At 32.1% G+C, this 25858-nt stretch overlaps 1 protein-coding gene and 1 long non-coding RNA gene across 5 annotated transcripts in view; one reads left to right on the top strand and one right to left on the bottom strand.

Moving 5' to 3' along the window:
* Positions 1 to 11824, bottom strand: part of LOC127698254 (uncharacterized) — a 367371-nt gene extending 355547 nt beyond the window's left edge. Inside the window, exon 1 of the long non-coding RNA XR_007980774.1 lies at positions 11691 to 11824. This is a non-coding gene — a long non-coding RNA (uncharacterized LOC127698254). The remainder of the gene's footprint in view (positions 1 to 11690) is intronic.
* The window catches only part of LOC127698216 (unconventional myosin-XVI-like), a 132198-nt gene that overhangs the window by 62519 nt on the left and 43821 nt on the right, over positions 1 to 25858 (top strand). For all 4 annotated transcript variants that reach the window (XM_052201570.1, XM_052201568.1, XM_052201569.1 and 1 more), the window contains exons 30-34: positions 12136 to 12311; positions 17511 to 17579; positions 19580 to 20786; positions 22220 to 22312; positions 23111 to 23275. In XM_052201570.1, the coding sequence (XP_052057530.1) occupies positions 12136 to 12311; positions 17511 to 17579; positions 19580 to 20786; positions 22220 to 22312; positions 23111 to 23275 (1710 nt within the window). The remainder of the gene's footprint in view (positions 1 to 12135; positions 12312 to 17510; positions 17580 to 19579; positions 20787 to 22219; positions 22313 to 23110; positions 23276 to 25858) is intronic.

Genomic DNA, 25858 nt, shown 5'->3' with positions numbered 1-25858 from the left:
CTTCCGTCCGTCTGTCTGTCCCGCTTCAGGTTAAAATTTTTGGTCAAGGTAGTTTTTGATGAAATTGAAGTCCAATCAACTTGAAACTTAGTACACATGTTTCCTATGATATGATCTTTGTAATTTTAATGCCAAATTAAAGTTTTGACTCCAATTTCACGGTCCACTGGACATAGAAAATGATAGTCTGAGTGGGGCATCCGTGTACTATGGACACATTCTTGTTTTATTCAGAAATTGTCACATTTTTATAAATAATTCATCAAATACTAGTATCTTAAAAAGCATAAGCTACGAGATATAAAAAAATTAAAGTATGATTTTTTTTTGTTCAATCATTAATGAAAGTGATAAAGTGAAATAATAATTGGCTTTTGGCAGCCAATTTGGTTCAATTTTGTCAAAATAAGCTAAGAAACATTGCTGATGAATTATTCACTTGCAAGTGAATATTTTGACCTCATTGAATCAATATTCATGTGACCTTTAATTTAACCCCTTAGGTGGGGATGTGTTTGAGCTTTTGATTTTGCTATTTTATAAGGGACTTTCCAATTTGAATTTTCCTTGTAGTTCGATATTTTTGTTATTTTACTTTTTACGCATGTATTCAGCTATTGAAAGGAAAAGAATGTCAACATTGAAATTGAAACAAGGATGAACCATTTGGTTGGATCCACAAAAAAATCATTCTTATACAGGTAAAATCAATGATAAACATATTTTTTAACCTACAATATGAAATCAAACAGACCTAGAAAAATCCAATCTGCTTATATTTATATTTATGTTTATATCAGGTTAAATGACTGTTGGCATTCTTCGGAGGTCATCTTGATGGTTAATTAGATGACGTCTAGACAAAAATACACATGAAATGTTGAAACATATTATCAAGTCCATGCATTGTTATTAATTGTTTATTTTAGACTTTTTGTAATTAGGATATACGTTTTAGTATGTGATAAATCAAATATGAGAATTTGAGTCAAATTGGTGATCATGAATTTGACAGCTTATTCCCCTTTAAACAAAGGTACACATAGGTAAAAATTAATCCCATTACTTTTTAAAAAAATAAGATTTTCTTTCCTGTAAAAATTTGAATGATTATTAGCTTAATTTAAAAATGTTTATTATAAAAAGAAATTGAACAGGTGAATATGTCATTCAGCAAGTGCTATACAGTGTCTATGTCTTTCTACAGCAAGGTCATATTTATTCTATGTCTTTCTACTGCAAGGTCATATTTATTCTATGTCTTTCTACTGCAAGGTCATATTTATTCACACCATTAAGTGGGATAATTGGAAGTTAATTTAGAAGAATTATTTGGAATAACAATCAATAGTCAGCTTTATCTGTGATGTGCCAAGTTATACATGGAACAAAGGAATTTTACTATGGATGGATCAATACTATCCACACTTTTACAGATGTCAGTTCCTTTGTAAAGTGTTTCTTGGAAGTATTTTAGCCTTATGAAAATCTTGAGGATACTGTCCAAAAATTATTTCTCACCTGTACCCAATAGAGTTAATTTATGTGATTATTTTTGTACAGAAGAGTTACATCATAATTTATTATCAGTGAATTGTCAGTCAATAAATATAAGTAATATGCGCCAAATCAAAAATATTTTTACTTTTTTTATAGTATCAAAATATTTTTAAAAGGTTGTAAGAAATTATAAGTATTTATATACATATAATGATAAAATGTCTTTATTTAATTTTTTTATTGAATTTCATGAAAAAGTTATATAGAGTTATCTCCCATTGGCTGAAGTGAAAAGTCATTAACATGCCATCTGTCATGTTTGACTAAACACAATCAACTGTCAAGTTTTGTCTGTTAATTAAAGCTAAGATAACTAATTCTCTTACCTACAGATAGAAAATGTTCATGATTTGATGAAAGATAGATGTTAATTTGCAGGAAATATTTTGAGGATGCAGATGGATCTATCAATATGATAATTATGGAAAGTTTCATTGCCAATTATTGGACTTATTTTCTCCTCCATATGATAAAGCATATAAGGGGTAAAAAAGATCTACAGCATTGATAAATTTAATTGATAAACCTACATAGACTTTCCCCTGTTTTTATTTTACTGTTATTTAAATAGGGTTTCAAAGATTAGCGCCTTATTTAGGAGGGGATATGGGGCCCCCTTATGGAGCATTATATATGTTTAATACATTGACTTTTTACAAGTCCCAATCCTAACGTTGCCTTGTTGGAGAGTCCCCCTTTTTCAAAATCCTAGATCCACATCTGCAGGTGCATCAAATTGTGTACGTTTATAGCATATAACATTATATTAAGGGGAAATAACTGAAGAAAATGATCCACCAAGCCTGTTTTAGAAAATTTTATGAAAACTTAGAAATAAAATATATTGTTGATAAATATATGTCAATAATTGTGAACCAAAAATTTTAAATAAATTGCACAGTACTTTAATGAATTACAAATACATTGTGCTTTTCAATAATTTACAAATTTATAATGCTTCAATATGGAAAAATGAAAAATACTTTTTATGAATCTTTATAATTCAGATTCTTCACCTAATACTTATGCCACATTTAAAAACAAAATACCTTTTTTAATTATGTAAAAAAATCATCTTATTCCATCCAGTGCTATACAAAAAGCACACACATATAAGGTTTCTTTTTAATATGATATATATAAAGTCATTTGTGATTAACCCACTGAATCTTTTTATCATCTTTCTGACTGAAGTCCTTTTCATAGGCCCTCAATGTGTACAGTTGTGTTGTGAAAATTGATTTAATTCTTAAAATAAAAAGCTATAACAAAAGAGCTTTATATTAGTCTACAGTCACATTTTGCCTTAAGAAATATATATATTCAAAAAGTAAATGTTTAGTATTGTATATTTTCCTTAACTTTCTGCAAGTCCACTTTTTCTCACCCAATTTAAAATCTAATTTCATACTTGAATAGATTTGCACTTCAATTCATCTGGACAATTTTAAATACAATGTTTTGGATAAAATAAGTAACCGATTATTAATATTTTCTTTAATGATCATTAAAAGGAAATAGAGTTATATTCTATTATTTTCCAAGTTAGAAAAATATGAAGCTATTTTTGGCTGAGGACTACAAAATGTGCATGCAGAATTTAATGTTGTCCTTATAAAGCAGCATTTTATTTAGAGAAGTTTCCTATTTCGTTCAGTTTTTTTTAAACTTTATTTTTAACATAATTTGATGATGAATTGATCACATAGACTTATGTAAAGAGGATGTTATTTATAATAATCTGTCTTTATTTGACAATGTATGTGTCACCAAATAATTTCAATATCATTTGAATACAGATGTTACAGGGAAAAATTACAAGAGGACAAACACAGATTTTCAATATGGTTTTTAAAGAAAAATGTATTTTTTGTTATTTTAATTATTAATATGGTTCAGTACCTGTAAAGCCCCCAAAGGGAAATCAATACCATAACCATTCCAATCCATTGTGCAATGTTAACAAATATAAGTTTGTAAAAACAGCAAATTGATGTAAAAGGTTTGGAAAATATTTGTTAGTTATTATAGGTACAATTGATTAGTTAATGAAAAATAAGTTATTGAAAATGGTTGAATATTCTATTTGCATTGTTGAAAAATATATGTGGGAAGATATGTGATTAAGCAATAAAAAAGCCTTCTTTTCAAGCTAAGGTGTAACTACATTTTGTAGTTTCTCATAAAAACGATATTTTAAACATTTCCATTAAATTAAAGACATTTTTATTGCTGCTTCACTATAAATTACAACTATTTTATTGATTGCACATCAATAGTGCATTTCCTGCATGTTCCCCACATAAAATTGAACAACCCATCTGCTGCTGAAGCAGAAGTGTGAGTTAAACCTGTCAACCCCAGATGACAAGTGGACTACTCCACACTGTATTATTTTAACACATGGGATCAAATTATATGCATTTTAAGATATTTAAAAAATAATATTTGCATAAATATGGATGATTTGGAATGTTGATATGTAATGGTAGCATCTTGTCATCACTGTCATTAATGTCAAGGTAAGAGGTCACCATTTTCTTTGTTATTTTTTCTGATACATTGTATTGATTATCTGTTAAGGTGACCAAGTCTGATATCAGAAGTTTATTTTAAGTGCCTTTTGTCATAAATTTGTCATATTATTTGTAAACATTCATTATCTTTTAGTCAATTTTGAGTTTAGAAAAAGGAATTTGATTCTTAATGTCAATTGTGATAAAGTTTGGTTCAGACACTTATACATTTATACATATGTAATGGACATGATTTTATTAATTATTGAGGATCTACATGATATATAAGGATGCATGTTCTGGGTAAATGTTTTCTTTTTCCCAATAATTGTGTTATTGATTTGTAGAAATAAAAACCAGTTTCACTTCCGAGTCCAACACATTTTGCAATTTTTGCAGACACTTTGATATTTCATTATTATTAATTAGATCAATGTTTAAACAAAATAGTCATATTGGTATGAAAGATCTTAACATTGCTTCATAAAAGACATAGGCAATTATAACCTGAAGGAAATGGATTAGATAAAATCAGAGAATAATTCAAATAATAAGCACAAGTATCATACTAATTCAAATAATAAGCACAAGTTTCATACTAATTCAAATAATAAGCACAAGTTTCATACTAATTAATCTGTAACATCTTCATAATATTATGTGACAAGACATAAGATGCTAGAAAATCTCCTTGAGATTCTATTATATATGACAAAACATAGCTGAGAAATCTCCCACAAAGACTGTTCAACACAGAAACTGACTTAAATGCATCCTGATATTTGAAGAATCCAGGAAGATTCCTGTTTGTCAAAATTAAGAGATAAATCTGATATGATTATGTGCACCTTGTGATAAAATTAAGATTTTTAATTCATGACCAGAGACAGGAAAGTAACACTTCTGGTACATGAATCATCACACTTATACACAACATTATATAACATGTAAAACAAATACACAGTTTTTATGTCTGTTATATATATTTCAGATATCCTAAAACAACATGTTCCAAATATAATTTTCCAGATTCATACACTTCTTTCTCTCCTATATAATTATATTGGAAGATTGCCTGAATGATTTAATAAATATGCCTAATATTACAAGTAGCATATTGTAAAAATTTAAGTAAGGATTACAAGGACACTGAACTCTGTAAAGCATAGATTTTTCAAAACTGATTTTATCATACATTCTTCTAAGTACCTTTGAGATATAGAAAAAATACAAGATTGAGTACTCATAAACTAGATTAATCTCGCCACATCTAAATTCCCCAGTTAAAATCTGTGATTGTCTTTAGAAAATATTAGTTTTTTGTCTCGCCTTGACAGAGTCAAAAAGCGAGACATAGGTATGCTATTTCCGGCGTCGTCGGCGGCGGCGTCAACAATGAATTAGTTTGTGATTAGGTCTAGTTCATGGTGAACCACTAGTGGTAGGTCAATGATATTTGGTATGCAGTTGTATTAACATTGGCACATCTCATTACCATAGAGATTATTTGGCCCTGCCCCCTCAGTCAAGGTCTATTGACTTTGAAACTTTTCATAGTTTACATGTATTAGTTTGTGATTAGGTCAATTTATGGGGAACCACTTATTTATTGGCACTAGTGGTAGGTCAATGATATTTGGTATGCAGTTGTATAAGCATTGGCATATCTCATTTCCATGGAGATTATTTGGCTCCGCCCCCTTAGTCATGGTCTATAGACTTTGAAAATTTTGCTAATAGTTAACATGTATTAGTTTGTGATTAGGTCAGTTCAAGGGAAACCATTAGTGGTAGGCCAATGTTAATTGGTGTTCAGTTGTATAAGCATTAGCACATCTCATTTCCATGGAGAATATTTGGCCCCGCCCCCTCAGTCATTGTCTATTTACTTTGAAACTTTTGCTTAGTTTACATGTATTAGTTTGTGATTAGATCAGTTTAAGATGAACTGCTAATGTTAAGTCAATGATATTTGGTATGCAAATTTATTGGCATTTGCAAGTATTGTTTCCATGGAGATTATATAGCCCCATCCCTGATCATGGTTCATTGACTTTGAAACTTTTACATAGTTTACAAGTTAATGTTTGTGTTTAGGTTTGTTTAAAGGGAACGACTTATAATAAGTCAATGGTATTTGGTATGCAGTTGTATTAGCATTGGCACATCTCATTCCATGGAGATTGTTTATCCATGTACCTTCAGTCATGGTTCATTGACTTTGAATATTTGCATAACTTACATGTTAAAGTATTGCTATTTTAATTTCAACATTTGCATTATCAAAATTACAAAAAGGTGAGACATATCTCTGTGATAACAGTTTATGTCATTTAAAGTTTTTTCCTTAGCACAAGTTTATTTATCCACAACTTACTTAGACTCAATGCAGTGTTAGAGCTTGACATATATGGTAGTGACACTTTCTATTGTTCAAGGCCCGGTATTGATTACTAGATTTATTTTTATGCTCCAGTCGCAAACAAATGGGGATTTACCTTGTCTGTCTGTATGGAAGTATGGATGTACATACATTCCGAAAATTGGTTTCCATTCTCTAACTTAAGTTTGCCTCAACCACATATCATGAAACTTATACAAAATGCTTATTACCACCAAACTCAGATCAAGTTCAAATTTGGGTGGTGTCACTTTCATGACTCTTGAGTTATGTCCCTTTATAAATTGAAAATTGTTGAATTTGCTGTTTTAGACTTGAACTTTACTCTGTCTCAACCAAATGTTATGAAACTTATACACAATGCTTATTACCACCCAACACATATGAAGTTTGAATTTGGGTGATGTCATTTTTTCGTCCTTGTGTTATGTCTCTTTATAATTGGAAAAATTGCTGAATTTGTGGTTTCCTCAATCTTACTTTACTTTGTCTCGACCAAATGTTATGAAATTTATACACAATGCTTATTACCACCAAGCACTGATCATTGATCCCTTTTTGTGTCCCTTTCTACATGTTCTAGTAAATAGAAAATTGCTGAATTTGCCATATATTTACAAGCGGGGTTACTTATGTCCAATGGACACATTCTTTTTTATTCCTTTTGTGTTGTTGTCTCATCAGCATATATGCTAATATTCCTTTTATTCATAATTGAAACAATTTGATCTTTCACTTTAGAAATATTCTGGTGTCAAAATGTAATGCAATTGGATGCTACAAAAGTACACACTGTATTTAAGGTAGCACAGTCCAAAGATTATTCACCCCCAATCATTCTAAAAGTTTTATGCAACTGTTTTTATAAGGTACACATTGACACCAATTGGAATTCATTTTGTTCAAAAAAAGGAAATTTTAATTTTTATACGACCGCAAAAAAAATTTTGTGGTCGTATATTGGTATGACGTTGGCGTCGTCGTCGTCGTCGTCGTCCGGCGTCGTCCAAATACGCATTAGTTTCGCACTCTAACTTTAGTTTAAGTGAATGGATCTCTATGAAATTTTACCATAAGGTTCAATACAACAAAAGGAAGGTGGGGATTGATTTTGGGGGTTATGGTACCAACAGTTAAGGAATTAGGGGCCAAAAAGGGGCCAAAAATAAGCATTTTCTAGTTTCCAGACAATAACTGTGGAACGGTGTATGGATCTCTCTGAAATTGTACTACAAGTTTCCATACCACAAAGGGATGGTTAGGATTTGCTTTGGGGGGTTATGGCTCAAACCGTTTAAGAATTAGGGGCAAAAAAGGGGGAAAAATAAGGTTGTCCTGGTTAATGGACAAATACTTTAGTACAAAACATAATTTAAAGCAGTGTAAGGGAGATAAATCAAATACATCATTGAAATTATCTCCCTTACACTGCTTTTAAATTATGTATAAAGTAATGGTTAATGAACAATTAAGATAATTTAAAACAGTGTAAGGGAGGTAATACAAATACAACGTTTTGGTTACTTCCCTTACACTGCTTTTAAATTATGTTTAAAGAAATGCATATTTATAAAGGAAGACCAGTAAAAATATCTGCAAATGTTGCATCTTTTTTTTTTACAAAAAAATCCATATGAAAGATTTGACACTATATTTTAAATTCTATTATAAAATAGATTAAGTTAGCACTATGGTAAATTTAAATGGGTAATTATGGTTTGGGGGAAAAAAAAGGGGGGGGGGGGGGTAAAAAGAAATTGTGGGGGGTCAATTTTTTCTCATTTCAGATTTCAGAAATTAAAAAGAATTATTCTTCAAATATTATTTTTTTTTCAAATTTCAAATATTGAAAAATTTCAAGAAGTAATCTTTAATTGCACAGTATGGCGCATTAGATTTGTAAAATCTTTGTCCACATTTATTTATTTGTTATGCCGAATCTAACCGTGTATTTAGATTTTTAATTCTGGATCCAGTTTTCAAATTGGTCTACATTAAGGTCCAAAGGGTCCAAAATTAAACTTTGTTTGATTTTAACAAAAATTGAATATATGGGGTTCTTTGATATGCTGAATCTAAACATGTATTTAGATTTTTGATTTTTGGCCCAGTTTTCAAGTTGGTCCAAATTGGGGTCCAAAATTAAACTTTGTTTGATTTCAACAAAAATTGAATATATGGGGTTCTTTGATATGCTGAATCTAACCATGTATTTAGATTTTTTATTTGTGGACCCCGTTTTTCAAATTGGTTCATATTGAGGTCAAAAGGGTCCAAAATTAAACTTTGTTTGATTTCATCAAAAATTTAATTATTGGGGTTCTTTGATATGCCAAATCTAACCGTGTATTTAGATTTTTAATTTTGGGTCCCGTTTTTTAAATTGGTCTACATTAAGGTCCAAAGGGTCCAAAATTAAACTTAGTTTGATTTTAACAAAAATTGAATTTTTGGGGTTCTTTGATATGCTGAATCTTAACATGTGTTTAGATTTTTGATTATGGGCCCAGTTTTCAAGTTGGTCCAAGTTGGGGTCCAAAATTAAACTTTGTTTGATTTCAACAAAAATTGAATATATGGGGTTCTTTGATATGCTGAATCTAAACATGTTTTTAGATTTTTGGCCCAGTTTTCAAGTTGGTCCAAATTGGGGTCCAAAATTAAACTTTGTTTGATTTCAACAAAAATTGAATATATGGGGTTCTTTGATATGCTGAATCTTACCATGTATTTAGATTTTTTATTTGTGGGCCCGCTATCAAATTGGTTCATATTGAGGTCAAAAGGGTCCAAAATTAAACTTTGTTTGATTTCATCAAAAATTGAATTATTGGGGTTCTTTGATATGCCAAATCTAACCGTGTTTTTAGATTTTTAATTTTGGGTCCCGTTTTTTAAATTGTCTACATTAAGGTCCAAAGGGTCCAAAATTAAACTTAGTTTGATTTTAACAAAAATTGAATTCTTGGGGTACTTTGATATGCTGAATCTAAACATGTGTTTAGATTTTTGATTATGGGACCAGTTTTCAAGTTAGTCCAAGTTGGGGTCCAAAATTAAACTTTGTTTGATTTCAACAAAAATTGAATATATGGGGTTCTTTGATATGCTGAATCTAACCATGTATTTTGTTTTTGGACATTGGACCATAATAGGTAAATTAAAAAAATTGAAGTTCTTAGACCACATTCTTTCTGTGTCAGAAACCTATGCTGTGTCAAATATTTAATCACAATCCAAATTTAGTGCTGTATCAAGCTTGAATGTTGTGTCCATACTTGCCCCAACTGTTCAGGGTTCGACCTCTGCGGTCGTATCAAGCTGCGCCCAGCGAAGCATTTTATTTAACCACTCTTAGCTTATCAGATTACACATTCTTTGCTATAATATTAGAAAAAGTAAATGGTTTGCAATATCAGAATAATTTTTGGATATTGTTGAGAAATCCCACTTTTTATACGACTGCAAAAAAAATTTGCGGTCGACCGTCGTGTATTGGTATGACGTTGGCGTCGTCGTCGTCGTTCAATGACACATTGGTTTTCGCACTCTAACTTTAGTTTAAGTGAATGGATCTCTATTAAATTTTACCATAAGGTTCAATACCACAAAAGGAAGGTTGTGATTGATTTTGGGGGTTATGGTACGAACAGTTAAGGAATTAGGGGCCAAAAAGGGGCCAAAAATAAGCATATTTGTAACTTCCAGACATGACTTGTGTGTTAGTGTATGGATCTCTCTGACATTGTACCACAAGGTTCCATATCACAAAGGGAATGCTGGGATTGATTTTGGGGGTAATTGCCTCAAAATTTTAGGAATTAGGGTCCAAAAAAGGGTAAAAAAACAAGCATTTTTCTAGTTTCATGACAATAACTTGTGTGTAAGTGTATGGATCTTTCTAAAATTGTACTACAAGGTTCCATATCACAAAAGGAAAGCTGGAATTGAGTTTGGGGGTAATTGCCCAAACCGTTTAGGAATAAGGGACCAAAAAGGGGCCAATAATAAGCATTTTTTGAGTTTCCAGACAATAACTTGTGTTCAAGTGTATGGATCTCTCTGAAATTGTACTGCAAGGTACCATACCTCAGAGGGAAGGCTGGGATTGATTTTGGGGGTAATTGCCTCTAAAGGAGTAGGTCCGGTAAGGTCCGATTTTGGCCTCAAAATTCAGGTTCATCTGATGAAAGATTTTGGACAATTTTTAAACACTTAAGTGTCTACTTCAGTCGATTCAATTAGTTCATGTGAAAGATTTGAACTGATGTAGTCATTAAAGACGCTCAAATTCAAGCTTAAATATGAAAAATCTATCAAATATGCCATAATATGTCACTTTTCAGATGATTTTTGTCAATAATGAAAGTGGCTTCATTCTCAACCATTATATATGTTATGTGTTATCATCAAATACAACTTACATTTAAATATTAAGAATGAACACAAATGTGGCCACTTCCATTTCAGACGGAAACCGTCTAAAAATTTGCCAAAATGCTAAAATTTCGAAGATTTCAGTAATTTAGATTGACTTAATGATGCTAGTACCCGATACATGTGCATTTCATTGTCAAAAACAGCCCATATTTATGTAACAGAAGTATTCTTCTATCCAATATATAGCTAAAAATTTACATTTTAACAATTTTGTAAAACTGCTATATTTTGGGGCCAAAAAGGGTCTTACTGGGCCTACTCCTTTTAGGAATTAGGGGCCAAAAAAGGGGCAAAAAACAAGCATTTTTCTAGTTTCAGGACAATAACTTGTGTGTAAGTGTATGGATCTTTATGAAAGTGTACTACAAGGTTCCATATCACAAAGGGAAAGCTGGGTTTGAGTTTGGGGGTAATTGCCCTAAATGTTAAGGAATTTGGGGCCAAAAAGGGGCCAAAAAACAAGCATTTTTATAGTTTCCAGACAATAACTTGTGTTCAAGTGTATGGATCTTTTTGAAATTGTACTGCAAGGTACCATACCTCATAGGGAAGGCTGGGATTGAGTTTTGGGGGTGATGAATCATAAGGGGGTTCAAAAAATTGGGGGGGGGGATATTTTTTTTTCCTTTTTTTTTCTTAAAAATTTTCCATTTTAAATTGGTTATTTCTGATTTATATATAAAAGCAAATACTAATGATATGGTTTGAATAGGTAATTTAAAAAATTTTAAGTTCTTAGACCGCCATGACCACATTCATTCTGTGTCAGAAACCTATGCTGTGTCAAATATTTAATCACAATCCAAATTCAGTGCTGTATCAAGCTTGAATGTTGTGTCCATACTTGCCCCAACTGTTCAGAGTTCGACCTCTGCGGTCGTATCAAGCTGCACCCAGCGGAGCATTTTATTTAATGTTTGCACGATGTCCTTTATTTCTCAAAATTTGTTATTTTTTAAAATGTATTGAAAGTTATGAAAAAGCAATAAACATGATAAAGCTGTTTGTTTATTGCTGAGTAAACAGCCATACTTAATTATTATTATTGGCTTAAAAAGGAACAACAGATATAACATGAAACCTTGAGATTTGATAGTTTAAATATATAAAAGGTTATTTTTTAAAGTTGAAATTATTCTTTATTATTAGAATGTTGGAAAAACAATGATTTAAGTGAAAACTTTTTACTTATATTACAGTTTATTTTTGTTTCTTTAGGTCCTCTTCCTGATTTTCCACACAATGATGCTGAAATGAATGGTCAAGTACAATATAGAGGGCTACCAGCCCCACCCCATGAGGCAGTAATATTTGAAGGAGATGGGATGCCACCTCCTTGCCCTAGGGAAATGTATTCCCAGGCAGGGGTTTATGATGTCATTCCTGGTGACCCTGTAAGTATTCCCCCATTTTTTTTGCTTTCTATTAAATTCTTATTTTTTGGAAAGGTTTCAGGTTTCCAATTTCAAATATCAAGGTGCTTTAATCTTGTCTTTGGCTAAAATGCATCTAATAATACTACAATTTCTTCAAATTTAAATGAATTAAAAATAAAGTGGGTTAAAAATTAAATTTTAAAGATCAATTGAAGTTTCATCAAGGTAACAGATTGGTCTATATTACAATGATGTATTGAAGCTTGTAATTTCAAACTCCAAAGACTAATATAAAGAATAGCAGCTATTTATTTCAAGGTCATTGCCACTGTCAGTGAGATTTGGGATGAAATACATATTTGTGAGCATGTCATGCACTAAGCATATTCAATCTCCCTACAACCAGACTTACTGTAGGGTATCTGGCTGTTTAGGATGCATAAATATATGCAGTCACATTCCTCCATTTGGTGATATAAACTCCAAAATTCATAGTTAATTTAGAATTAAGGTTACTTTTATGCAATTAAAGATTTGCTGTCTTTTAAACCTAATTGTTTCCACCTTTTCATGTGAAAGTGCATTGACTATATACTCCCTTCAATTGGAGCAGGCTTGTAATAACCACTGGTGAATGACCGCATTGACTCATGCACTGTAATATTTATTCCAGTGGAAATATTCCAGAATATTTTTTCCATTTGGAACTTATATTATGAAGGAACTTCTATTTCGTGACAATTCTATACTGTGTGATACTTTTTCAAATCAGTCACATATCTAACTTCCTGTTTGACGCATACATGTATCTTTTTCACATTGATGCACTTGCAAGAATTTTTTCAGTTTTTAAGCCCCCAGCTGTAGCGGAGGGGGCATTAAGTTTTACCCTTGTCCGTCCATACATCTCAAAGTTGGTTTCCGTTCTCTAACTTAAGTTTAGCTCAACCAAATGTTATGAAACTTATACACAATGCTTATAACCACAAAACACAGATCAAGTGTGAATTTTGATGGCGTCACTTTAATCGTTCTACAGTTATGCCCCTTTACAAATGGAAAAATTGCTGAATTTTTAGTTTCCGTTCTCTTACTTAAGTTAGCCTCATATACACCCTTCAATTGGAGCAGGCTTGTAATAACCACTGGTGAATGACTGCATTGACTATATACTCCCTTCAATTGGAGCAGGCTTGTAATAACTACTGGTGAATGACTGCATTGACTCATGCACTGTAATATTTATTCCAGTGGAAATATTCCAGAATATTTTTTCCATTTGGAACTTATAGTATGAAGGAACTTCTATTTCGTGACAATTCTATACTGTGTGACACTTTTTCAAATCAGTCACATATCTAACTTCCTGTTTGACGCATACATGTATCTTTTTCACATTGATGCACTTGCAAGAATTTTTTCAGTTTTTAAGCCCCCAGCCGTAGCGGAGGGGGCATTAAGTTTTACCCTTGTCCGTCCATACATCTCAAAGTTGGTTTCCGTTCTCTAACTTAAGTTTAGCTCTACCAAATATTATGAAACTTATACACAATGCTTATTACCACAAAACACAGATCAAGTGTGAATTTTGGTGGCGTCACTTTAATCGTTCTAGAGTTATGCCCCTTTACAAATGAAAAAAATGCTGAATTGTTCGTTTCCGTTCTCTCAATTTAGTTTGCCTCAACCAAATGTTATGAAACTTATACACAATGCTTATTACCACAAAACACAGATAAAGATTGAATTTTGGTGGCATCACTCTAACCGTTCTAGAGTTATGCCCCTTTACAAATGGAAAAATTGCTGAATTTTTAGTTTCTGTTCTCTTACTTAAGTTAGCCTCAACCAAATATTATGAAACTTCTACACAATGCTTATTTCCACAAAATACAGATCAAATTTGAAATTTGGTGGTGTCACTTTTACTGTTTTACAGTAATGCCCCTTTACAAATGAAAAAATTGCTGAATTGTTCGTTTCCGTTCTCTCAATTTAGTTTGCCTCAGCCAAATGTTATGAAACTTATACACAATGCTTATTACCACAAAACACAGATAAAGATTGAATTTTGGTGGCATCACTTTAACCGTTCTAGAGTTATGCCCCTTTACAAATGGAAAAATTGCTGAATTTTTAGTTTCCGTTCTCTTACTTAAGTTAGCCTCATATACTCCCTTCAATTGGAGCAGGCTTGTAATAACCACTGGTGAATGACTGCATTGACTATATACTCCCTTCAATTGGAGCAGGCTTGTAATAACCACTGGTGAATGACTGCATTGACTCATGCACTGTAATATTTATTCCAGTGGAAATATTCCAGAATATTTTTTCCATTTGGAACTTATATTATGAAGGAACTTCTATTTCATGACAATTCTATACTGTGTGACACTTTTTCAAATCAGTCACATATCTAACTTCCTGTTTGATGCATACATGTATCTTTTTCACATTGATGCACTTGCAAGAATTTTTTCAGTTTTTAAGCCCCCAGCCGTACCGGAGGGGGCACTAAGTTTTACCCTTGTCCGTCCATACATCTCAAAGTTGGTTTCCGTTCTCTTAACTTAAGTTTAGCTCAACTAAATGTTATGAAACTTATACACAATGCTAATTACCACAGAACACAGATCAAGTGTGAATTTTGGTGGCGTCACTTTAATCGTTCTAGAGTTATGCCCCTTTACAAATGAAAAAATTGCTGAATTGTTCGTTTCCGTTCTCTCAATTTAGTTTGCCTCAACCAAATGTTATGAAACTTATACACAATGCTTATTACCACAAAACACAGATAAAGATTGAATTTTGGTGGCATCACTTTAACCGTTCTAGAGTTATGCCCCTTTACAAATGGAAAAATTGCTGAATTTTTAGTTTCCGTTCTCTTACTTAAGTTAGCCTCAATCAAATATTATGAAACTTATACGCAATGCTTATTTCCACAAAATACAGATCAAATTTGAAATTTGGTGGTGTCACTTTTACTGTTCTAGAGTAATGCCCCTTTACAAATGGAAAAATTGCTGAATTTTTCGTTTCTGTTCACTAACTTAAGTTTGCCTCAACCAAATGTTATGAAACTTATACACAATACTTATTACCACAAAACTCAGATCAAGTACAAATTTGGGTAACGTTACTTTTACCGTTTTTCAGTTATGTGACTTATGTCCCTTTATAACTTTATATGATATGCAAGTGGGGACATCATCTGTGTCCCATGGACACATTCCCCATTTATTCTTAATATGTTATTACAAATTGGAGCTTGATATTTGTCATCACAATTATCTAGGTAATTACAAATCAGAGCTCCATGATATTTGGTAACAAGCTTCATATTGAAAACATATATTGTATGTCACATTTTAAGATATGCCTCTTATCACTTCCTGTTTACTGCATGCATGTTTGTTCTTTTCATTAATGGACATATAAAGAATTTTATCTCATTTCCCCAGCAACTACAAATCAATTGATATTCGATACCAAGCTTCATATTTGTGACTTATACCATGTGACATATTTTCAAATCACTTATCTACTTTATGTTTGCCACATACATTTGTTGCTTACATAAGAATGTTAGAAAGTTTGGTTGTATTTTCTCATCAACTACAAATCAGAGGTTCTTCACGTATGATTGCCAATGAGACAACTATCCACCAAATATTAAGGAACAAAGATGTGATCAGCCATACTGTACAACCTTCAGCAATGAGGAAAACCATGTATTAAGCTATAAGAGCCCCTGGGATGACAAAATGTGAAACAATTCAAATCCGAAAACCTACCACATGATTTAGACTAAAACATTAAAGTAAAACTAATTATGACAGACAGCAATCAATGACTACCACTGGACCATACGCTCCTGGCTTGAGACAGGCACTTTAAGATTGTGGCAGGATTAAATATGTATGTGAGTGCTCAACCCTCTCCTTAACCTTGAACAGTGGTGTACTAAGCACAACATAAGAACAAACAAGTTAGAAAAGGCTTGACCCATCTGATAGTACTAAACACAAAAACAACTTACAAAAAGGAGAAAAGATAAAGCATCAATCTAATAGTACACCCAGTTACTGAAAGCTAGTCGAACACAAATTTCAACTAATAAATAAAGCATGTTTTCCCAGACTAAAAAAAATGTTGTTTGATTGACAATGAGCCAACTATTGATCAATGGACTTGCATGTGAACAATTACAGGTCACTGTATGCCTTCAACAATGAGAAAACCCCATATAATAAAATAAGAAGATGTGCTATGATTGCCGATGAGACAACTCTCCACAAGAGACCAAATGACATAGAAATTAACAACTATAGGTCACCGTACAGCCTTCAACAATCAGCAAAACCCATAGTCAGCTAAAAAAATTCCCCGAAATGACAAATGTAAAACAATTCAGACAAGAAAACTAATGGCCTAATTGATTTTCAAATAATGAACAGAAACAAAAACGATATACAGCAACAAACGACAACCACTGAATTACAGGTTCCTGACTGGGGACAGGCACATACAGAATATGTATAGTAAATTAGAAAAGAACCAGGGATGACAAAATGTGAAACAATTTAAAAAAAACTTGACAAGAAAGTTGTTTTGAGTACCTAGTTGATAAATTTAATCAAGAGTCCATGAAAAAGAATAGAACATAAGCAAGTCATGTTGAATATCTTGAAAACCATAATAAACCCAATTCATAAACTGTTATTTACTCTTGTGTTGACCAATTTTAGTATCTTTGCCTATTATCTCAAAATCTAAAACAGATAAGTAGAAAGAAACAGCAAAAACAACTATCCTTACAAGATCTACAAAATTTCCAATTAATGAAATCCTCAATTGACCACACATAGGAGTTATTACCTTTAAATGATTTAAGCTTTGTACCTTTTATCCTGAAAACTATTTAAAGATAGGAAAAAACTTTAAAGGGCCATTAGTAATAAGGCAAGAAATTCAATTCAATAAATTTTTGTTTTTAGAAAATCCCATTCTCCTACAGTATGCTTTAGAATGAAAGGAATGAAAGGAATTTCTACACAATTAATGTGGAAATATGCTTGTATTTTTTTTTTCAGATTAGTTCCCAAAGAGTTATTGGTTGAATAATGGTTGTTAAATTTAAGATACTTGAATGCCCGTACTGACATGTCAGTTATATATATCTGAGGTAGTAAGCATTCTTTTGTTTTGCAGCATAACCAAAGGAGACAGAAAAAGCCAGCCACTCCTCAAAGGAGTCCTAGTACAAGATTGAGTAGTCAGGTAACAACTTCATGAAGAACAATTATTCAGTTATTATTATACCCCCACAAACAAAGTATAAAGGAATCATGTTATCTGTCTGCATGTTCCTCTTCATGTCAAATGCATAACTGTTATGATGTAGAACTTAATTTGACCAAACTTAATATGCAGATGTATCATGGAAAGAGTGTGTGTCACATACCAAAATCAGGTGGCTGTGACCTTGACTTTGACCCTATGATAGTGAAACCTCGTCTGCTTGATATTCAGGACATAACTATCGTACTATAGAACTTAGGTCGATCAAACTTGTTATGTACATAACATATACTCCAAGTAACACACAAAATAATCCTGTCTCAACAAGAAAAGCCTTCTTGTATTACTCTGCAAGCTTAAGATAGCTATGTAGGGGCTATGTTAGAATAGAAACCAAGAAAGGCTTAAAAGAACAATCTAAAAGAAGTACATAGATGATGAAATTAAGTCACCAACAGAAATAAAACAGTCTGGAAAAAACAACACCACAGCTTCATATTTTAGTTATTTCTATGTACAATGTATATCTTTTAGATGATATCTTGTACTATTTAAAAAAGGTGGTAAAAGTTTCAGTCAGCTGTAATCCTTAATCAAGCAACTTGATAAACAGATTGTATAAATATATTTGATAGTTACATCTCCTACGATTGTTATAATAATAGGATAGTTCACATGCGGATATTTATTAGGTCTTGAATGATTAAAAATCAATTTTTATTGCCTTTCTCCTAAAGCCATAGTCTTTAGAACTGTTTTTAAGGTATCATTTGCAAATGAAAATAACACTATAGAAATTGTATGTGTCTGAAGCACTTTTCTGGATATACCTTCATCTGGAACACTCAAACCAAATTGTCAAAGCCAAGGATGTATAATGTATTAAGTACCTAAACATGTAAAGAGCTAATATATGACCAAGAAGCACCAAAAATAATTAAAATTATTGTGCAAGAAGCAGAATAAAACTGCATTTAACAAATTTGTACAAACAACATTTATTTTTTTTACTTAATATTTATTAAAGAAATATATTATGTGAATAGAAGATAACAGATATATATCAAAAAGACAGCAACCCAACTACACAGAAACCTGGAAAAACATCTTAGAGATCAATATATGGTCTCCCACTATAGATAAAGTGTCTTATTTACCTTTTGTCAAGTTTAAATTACCTCGAGTTTAGAAAAATTTCTGACAAGCACATTAGCACTAAAATGTTAACTTTTTACTTCAAGATTTCTATTTCCATTTGATAATGGAAATCTCAAAGCAGATAGTTTTTGATTAAAAAAAAATAATCACACATTAGGAAAGCCCTTTCTAAGCGTGTCTGCACAATTGATAACATAGATTTTACAATTAACAAATGGTAATAAGACCTGCAAATACACAACCGATGCAGAAGCTAAAGAACTCACACAAATATGTATCATGTATTAACACTGCAATTTTTTGTATTTTATTTTTGAAAGAAATTACAGTGTAAACTTAGAGCATAACTGTTTATTATTTAAAAGCAAACTTGGTTCATTTCATTGGAACTTTTTTTTTAAATTCTGATTACTTAGGATATAATGTCATTTAAATATTTTCTAGGTGTAGAAGATATCTATTAATTTATGTATTGTTTGGTCTTTATGAAGTGTAGTAATAAACTGTGTTTCAAAGCTTTATAGAAAACGAACCTGCCAAAAGATGGGCACATCAAGCACAATTGGAAAACCTAAGATTTACGGTACATACTTTATCTACTACAACAGTTTTCCTACCTCCACTAATCAAAACTGTCTGCCATGAAATATACTGTGTTTAAAGTGGCATTATACACCAAACATCGGTCTGTATCCTATTAGAGCCACAGGAGATATCTCAGTTGGAATCTTGTCCTCATATTATGATACAGTGCATTTTATATACAGTAGATTTTAAACATTCATTTTTCTCAAATTAATTAAGTTAAATTTTTATTTCAGTCTGTTCAAGATGACGTGTTTACAGATCTTCAACATTCTCCGAGACAACACACTTCACAACAGCAGTTTACCCATCATCCACAGCAAAGCAATATTGCCCATCAACAACAAATTCTGCGCCAACAGCCTGCATCACCAAAGACAAAACAAAAACATATGTCACATCCTGATCCTAGCCAATCAAAACCATTCTCTTATTTTGGATCTGCTGGTCCAGCACCTCTAGTTCATAGGCATTCAGAAGGTCAACTACAATACAGAACAGAGCGTTCTCCTAGTGATTCAAATTATGAACAAGTGAACAATTATCATAATGGACAAACAAGAACTGGTTATGAACATATGAGTCCTCCTAATTATAGAGAACCACAAATGGGAGGAGGTATTGGACATCATTCTGGTAGTCCAGTTTTACAACGACAATCATCATTAACAAGGAAACCATCTTTATCTCCCGTGATGAACAGAAGACATGAATCCCCAAAAACCAGTAATCAGAGAGCTTCTGGTCAACGTGGTCCTCCATCATTTCCTGCCCCTACAGCACCAGGTTATGTCAGACCTGTCTCCCCACCTCTTCCTCCACACCCAGTAGGGTATGATCAACCACCACCCCCACCTCCTATTGAAAAAATTCCAGGGCATCAATCTGTGACATCATTTGAACTTGGTAGAAAGAAAAGACAATCTGGTGAAACAGACATAAATCGTAACCAAGTTCAAGACCCACACTTACAGTATCCTCGTCAGCAATCAACAGAAGGATACAGTCCTTTGCAGACTCAACAAGGTTATTATCCAGGACATCAAACAGATCCATATAGCCCCACTCATCAACAACATAATACTGGATTAGTATATCAACAACAACAACCATATGGTGCTGGATCACCACAACAACAACAATATTATAACCAGCAACAACAACAGTATAACCACCAACAACAACAGTATATTCAACAGCAACAACTTCAATATATTCAACAGCAACAATATACACAACAACAACAATATACACAACAACAAATGTCTTCCCAGGTTCCATACACCCCGCCTGTTCAGCCAGTTTCTGGTGGTGGGCTTGCTGATCAATTAATCAAAGTAAAACTAAAATCTAAATCTGTTAGTGAAGGAAGTGAGGAAAAGAAGGCAGGAGAATTGGCTGCTGAACTAGGAAAAGTTAAACTGAAACCAGCAAAACCTAAAGGTGAGTTACCTTCAGCAGAAACATCACCCGATTTTCCAGTCAACCAACTACTTGGTAATGTATTATTAATTGTGTACTTCAGCATGCACAATTGATATAAATAGGGATAGGAAAGGGAAAAAAAAGAGCTGAGCATAACATTTATCATTCATAATCTTTCTTTCAATACTTTAAGCAAAAATTAATTTTTGATGTGGACTCATTTTTTAAGTCAATATTACTCTTTTACACCGACAGCAGCAATCGCATGTGAGACAAAGGGTTCTGCGGAACCCTTACAAATTTTTACCAATTTTTTTGCATTATTGCCTAATATCTAAAAAAAAAACTATAATTGGTAGATAGATTCTTTAAAACGCAAATATGATCAGCTTGACGGAATCTACAAATAAATCAATATGTTGGCAATACTGAAATTGTCAGTTTGCTCTTAATAGAGTTATTCCCCTTTAATGATGATTTTCACTAAAAAGTAGCCCTTGTTGAAGATGCAGGTGAGCGACAGAGGCTCTTTTAAACCTCTAGTTATTTGCGAAATTTTTATTCAAAATTATTAAATAATTATTTTTTTAGAAATCTATTTGCTTATCCTATTTTTAAAGATTTGTTTAAAAATGTACATTAAGGAAAGAGAAAATCTGAGATTTTGACAAGGGAGATAACTATTGCTAAAACGAGTTCAACTAAAGGGGAAATAATTCCATTTATCTTTTTATTTCTTGAAAATAAATTATCTAAATAAATTCCCATAAAATTTTCAATTCCTTGACAAAAAATTTATTGTATTTCATTTTGAACTAGATTTTGTCTCACTTAGACATCATAGATGACTTTGCAGGTACTTGTAGTTTTTGTTGGGTTTTGTTTCATAAACTATCATGACTATTTTCCTTGTTAATTTTTTTTCTAAAGCAAACTTTTTGAATAATTAGCAGTTTTAAATATTTGCTAGTAGATTTTTTCAAGACAGGCAAAAATATTGATAATTGAAATTTAAAGTAACATTTTGCCTACTTGCTGGTGTTCTTTTCAAACAGTTTTTCTATATCTGTTTCAGTAAAGCTTCACAATGATCATTTTTCATTTTGAACATCTTGCTTCATGAGTAATTTGTGTTCCTTAAGGTGGAATGGTAGTATTTTCTTGGCCATAGGTCAGTAGATGTTGGATTTTTGGTCATATCACAGTGTGCAGATACATTGACCTAAGTAGGGAATTGCAACAGAGCAATTTAGTTCCCGGAGAGTAAATGCTACTGATCCACCTTAACGACCTATCTGTACTGTATATATATAGTCAGACGATATGGATGTAGATATATGGAAGTAATTAATATTAGAATAAAAGTAGGTACTTATAGGACACAATGATTACATATCATTTACTTCCTGAGGTTAAGAAGATATATTTATAAATCAACATTTTTCTTGCAGAAAACATGTCTCCACCTCCAGAGAAAACAGAGGAGTCACCTGCTGGCTTTCTAACAAAGTTAAAACCTACTGGTGCTAAACCCTGGGAGAAAGGTCAGATTATTTGTTCTTACTAATAATTTTTATTGATGATTTTAATATGATATAAAGTTTTACTTTCATAGAAGGACAAGAACTATGAAATTTATGATATTATTCTTATATTTCAAGCAAAAACACATTTTTCTTTTTGTGAAAAGTAAACACAGAAAAACAGGTAATGCTTAAAACTGTAAAGAAGTAAGGAAAAGAGGATTACTGACCTGATGTTTACACAATAGATGCTTAGATTTAGTGTATTGAAGACTTTATTTCCCTCCTCAGACTCAAAGAGCAATAATATTCCTTTGTGCTGATGCTGTTCTCACATTACCCCATTATCGTTATAAGTTTTATTAGGACTTTATGATCATTTTTTTTGGGGGGGGTTTCCTCATTAACACATGCTTTATCAAATGTTGGTGATCTCTCACTTCATCCAAAAAAGTCAGCTACAAACAATGTTTAAGCAAGCTCTTTCAAGCTAATGTCAAGCAATCATGTTGATATCTGTAATGAATTATGGATCAAAATATATTGTAGACTTTTTGTTTTCTTGAGTTGATTAAGAATTCAATCGACTAGGGTAAATTTCACCTTACTTTAATTACTTTATAATTAGTTAGGAATGTAAATATTCTTAGCATGGGTTACATAAACTTCATGCTTACTTTGAAGCACAAATGTTACAGTGGACTACATCTTGACTCATGCTGCCAAAAGGGAGAAAAGGGTTAGTTTTATGATGTTCACAATTATGACTACAAATTAGATGGGTGTTTTTATTGATTGGATGTATTTATTTTGTTTCAGATACCTCTCCTGAACAAATTCCACAACAAGAAGTAGTGATTGAGGAGCAATTTGATGAAGATTATTTTCCTCCCCCACCACCAGATTTACAAGAGTTATCTTCTCCTGAGCAAGCCAATGGATTTCAAACAATACCAACAAGTTCTAAGCCACAACAAAAGAAAGGTATTTTATATTATTCAATCCAAATGAATAAAATAGTTACTACATATGTAAATGTGGACCTTTTTGGAACTTTCATATGCCACAACAAGAGACATACTTCTTGTTAGTCTCAAAGGTTATGTGAGATGCTGTGATTTCTTGGCATCTATCATCATGGTAATTGTAAACCTTATCTCCACTGAAAACACCAAGGTTCAGCTGTTTAACCAAGCATGGACTGAATTGTACAATTTAGTAGAAAAAAAAACAATTTGAAGGTTAAGCTGGATCCAAATTTTGTTTAAATGGTGCACTTACAATAATATTAGAAAGTTACTGTACATGTGATAACCACACTTGTGACCAAACATGGCTGCTGCAGTTCCTATCGAATTGGAAATTTAACAAAAAATTTAATAAATATTCTGAAAAATCATGTGAAGGAGTAACTGCTGTAGATCTTTGATTGAAAAATATATTTTTGAACTTTTATGAATAATCACCACATCTGGCTTCAAACATGACCACCTACATTACAAATATAATTCAACACAAAATTCTGAAATATTTTATGAATACAAATTTGCCCTACAGATTTGTTGAATATCAAAATTATGATTCTCTTTAATGGTTTAGTTTAATGACACCATCTGCCTTTAAACATAGCTTCTACTTGAAAAAAAAAGTTTAATTAAATATAAACAACTTAAAAAATCTTATGTACCAAAAGTTGCAAAAAATGAAAATTAGACAATTCAATAAAAATGCATGTGAAGGAGCAATTTCTGTTTAATTTTGAAGAAATACTACAAGAATTATGGTTAATGACCCAGTCCACCTTCAAACATGACCTCTATTAACAAAAAAATCAATAAAAAATTTCAGAAAATCCTGTTATGCACATACTTAAACCATTTAGTTGGTTTATATTGGATCAAACAATCAGTGTATTAATAACTCAACTTAGGTTATTAATACATTTATAATCTTCAATGACCTTCACACCAATAAAAATATGAAAAGAGAATTGCATATGTATTGTGACATTACTACTAACAGTTAGAAAAAAATGTCATATTTATGGCGGTAAAAACTTAGGGATTGATTGATTGTTGGTGTTTTAACTAGTGTTGTCAAATTAAACAGTGTTGTCTTACCAGTTAGTCAGATAATCTTTCGACCAATTAATTGGTTAACAGGTAGTAAAGTTGATTGTTAAAATCTTTGTCTACAGTACTCTAAAAATATAAAAATAAGAAGATTTGGTATGATTGCCAATGAAACAACTCTCCACCAGAGACCAAATGACATAGAAGTTAACAACTAACTGCCTTCAACAATGAGCAAAACCCACACCGCATAGTTGGCTATAAAAGGCCCCGAAATGTCAAATGTAAAACAATTCAAATGAGAAGACTAATGTCCTGCTTTATGTAAGAAAAACAAATATGATATACAGCAACAAAAGACATCCATAGAATTACAGGCTCTTGACTTGGGACAGGCACATACAGCTGTGTGTTGCAGGGTTGAATGCATGGCTTCATGATACCATGAATTGAAGTTTATTCTTGGCCATTATAAGGCTTGGCTTTTAGAATTTCTGGTGAAGTTTTTATTTAAATAATTCAGTACTACCATATCTACAGTACTGTTTTTGTAATAACTTCAGATTTAGAAGATGAAAATCTTCTTGATCTCAGCGAATTGACAAAGTATGAAAATTCAGTTCGGTGTTTCAATTTGAGATGATTAAGCATGTTACTTGTACCACACAGTATACATTAATTCCATTCACATAATTTGCATTTCCCCGTTTTTGAGTCGGGATTTCATTTAAATTACGAGAAAGCCTTGGACGATGGAGGTGTCATATTTACGCAATATTAAATCAAAAGTGAAATAATAAAGTAAATAGTAAAATTTAATCAGCTTATAATTGTTCAAAATACATGTATGATAATTGTCCCCTGCAAAACGTGTTGCGGTGGACATGAAAATACAGGGCGTCCGTCCGTACTTCCGTCCCGTCTTGTTAGCTCTCTCACGGGTACAATTCTTGCCAGATTTTTATAAAAATTATACTATAAGTTAATATCAGCAATATCTCAGACAACTTCTATCATGGTGGGCGATCGACTTTTTAGTCCCCTACCGACTAAGTCGAAGGGGACTTTTGGTTTGCAACCATCCGTCTGTCTGTCCGTCCGTCTGTCTGTCCATCCGTCAGTCTGGCAAATCAGTTTTCCACACTTTTTTTCTTCATTCTTAAAGATATTGATTTGATATTTGGTATATAGTTTTATCATGACAAATTTTAGATCAAGTTCGAATTTTGTTCTGGTCTGATGATTTAGTTCAGAGTTATCATGAACAGATATATCATGTTAAGGAGGGGTATTTGCGAAAAATACCAGTCGAGAGAATGTTAAATTTCGCAAGCCGTAAGGCGAGGGAAATTCATTCCCAAGGCTGGTATTTTTCGCAAATACCCCTCAAGAACATGCTATATCTGTTTAATTACACCAAATGTTAACGTTCAAAAACGCATTGATGATCGTGACGTTACAAGCGTCCAGTCAGATAGAGTATTTTTTGGCAAAT

This window comes from Mytilus californianus, unplaced genomic scaffold (genome assembly GCF_021869535.1).
Source record: "Mytilus californianus isolate M0D057914Y unplaced genomic scaffold, xbMytCali1.0.p SCAF_4, whole genome shotgun sequence".
NCBI lineage: Eukaryota > Metazoa > Mollusca > Bivalvia > Mytilida > Mytilidae > Mytilus > Mytilus californianus.
Note: the sequence above shows the minus strand (reverse complement) of the source record. Positions and strands in the feature narration are given on the sequence as shown.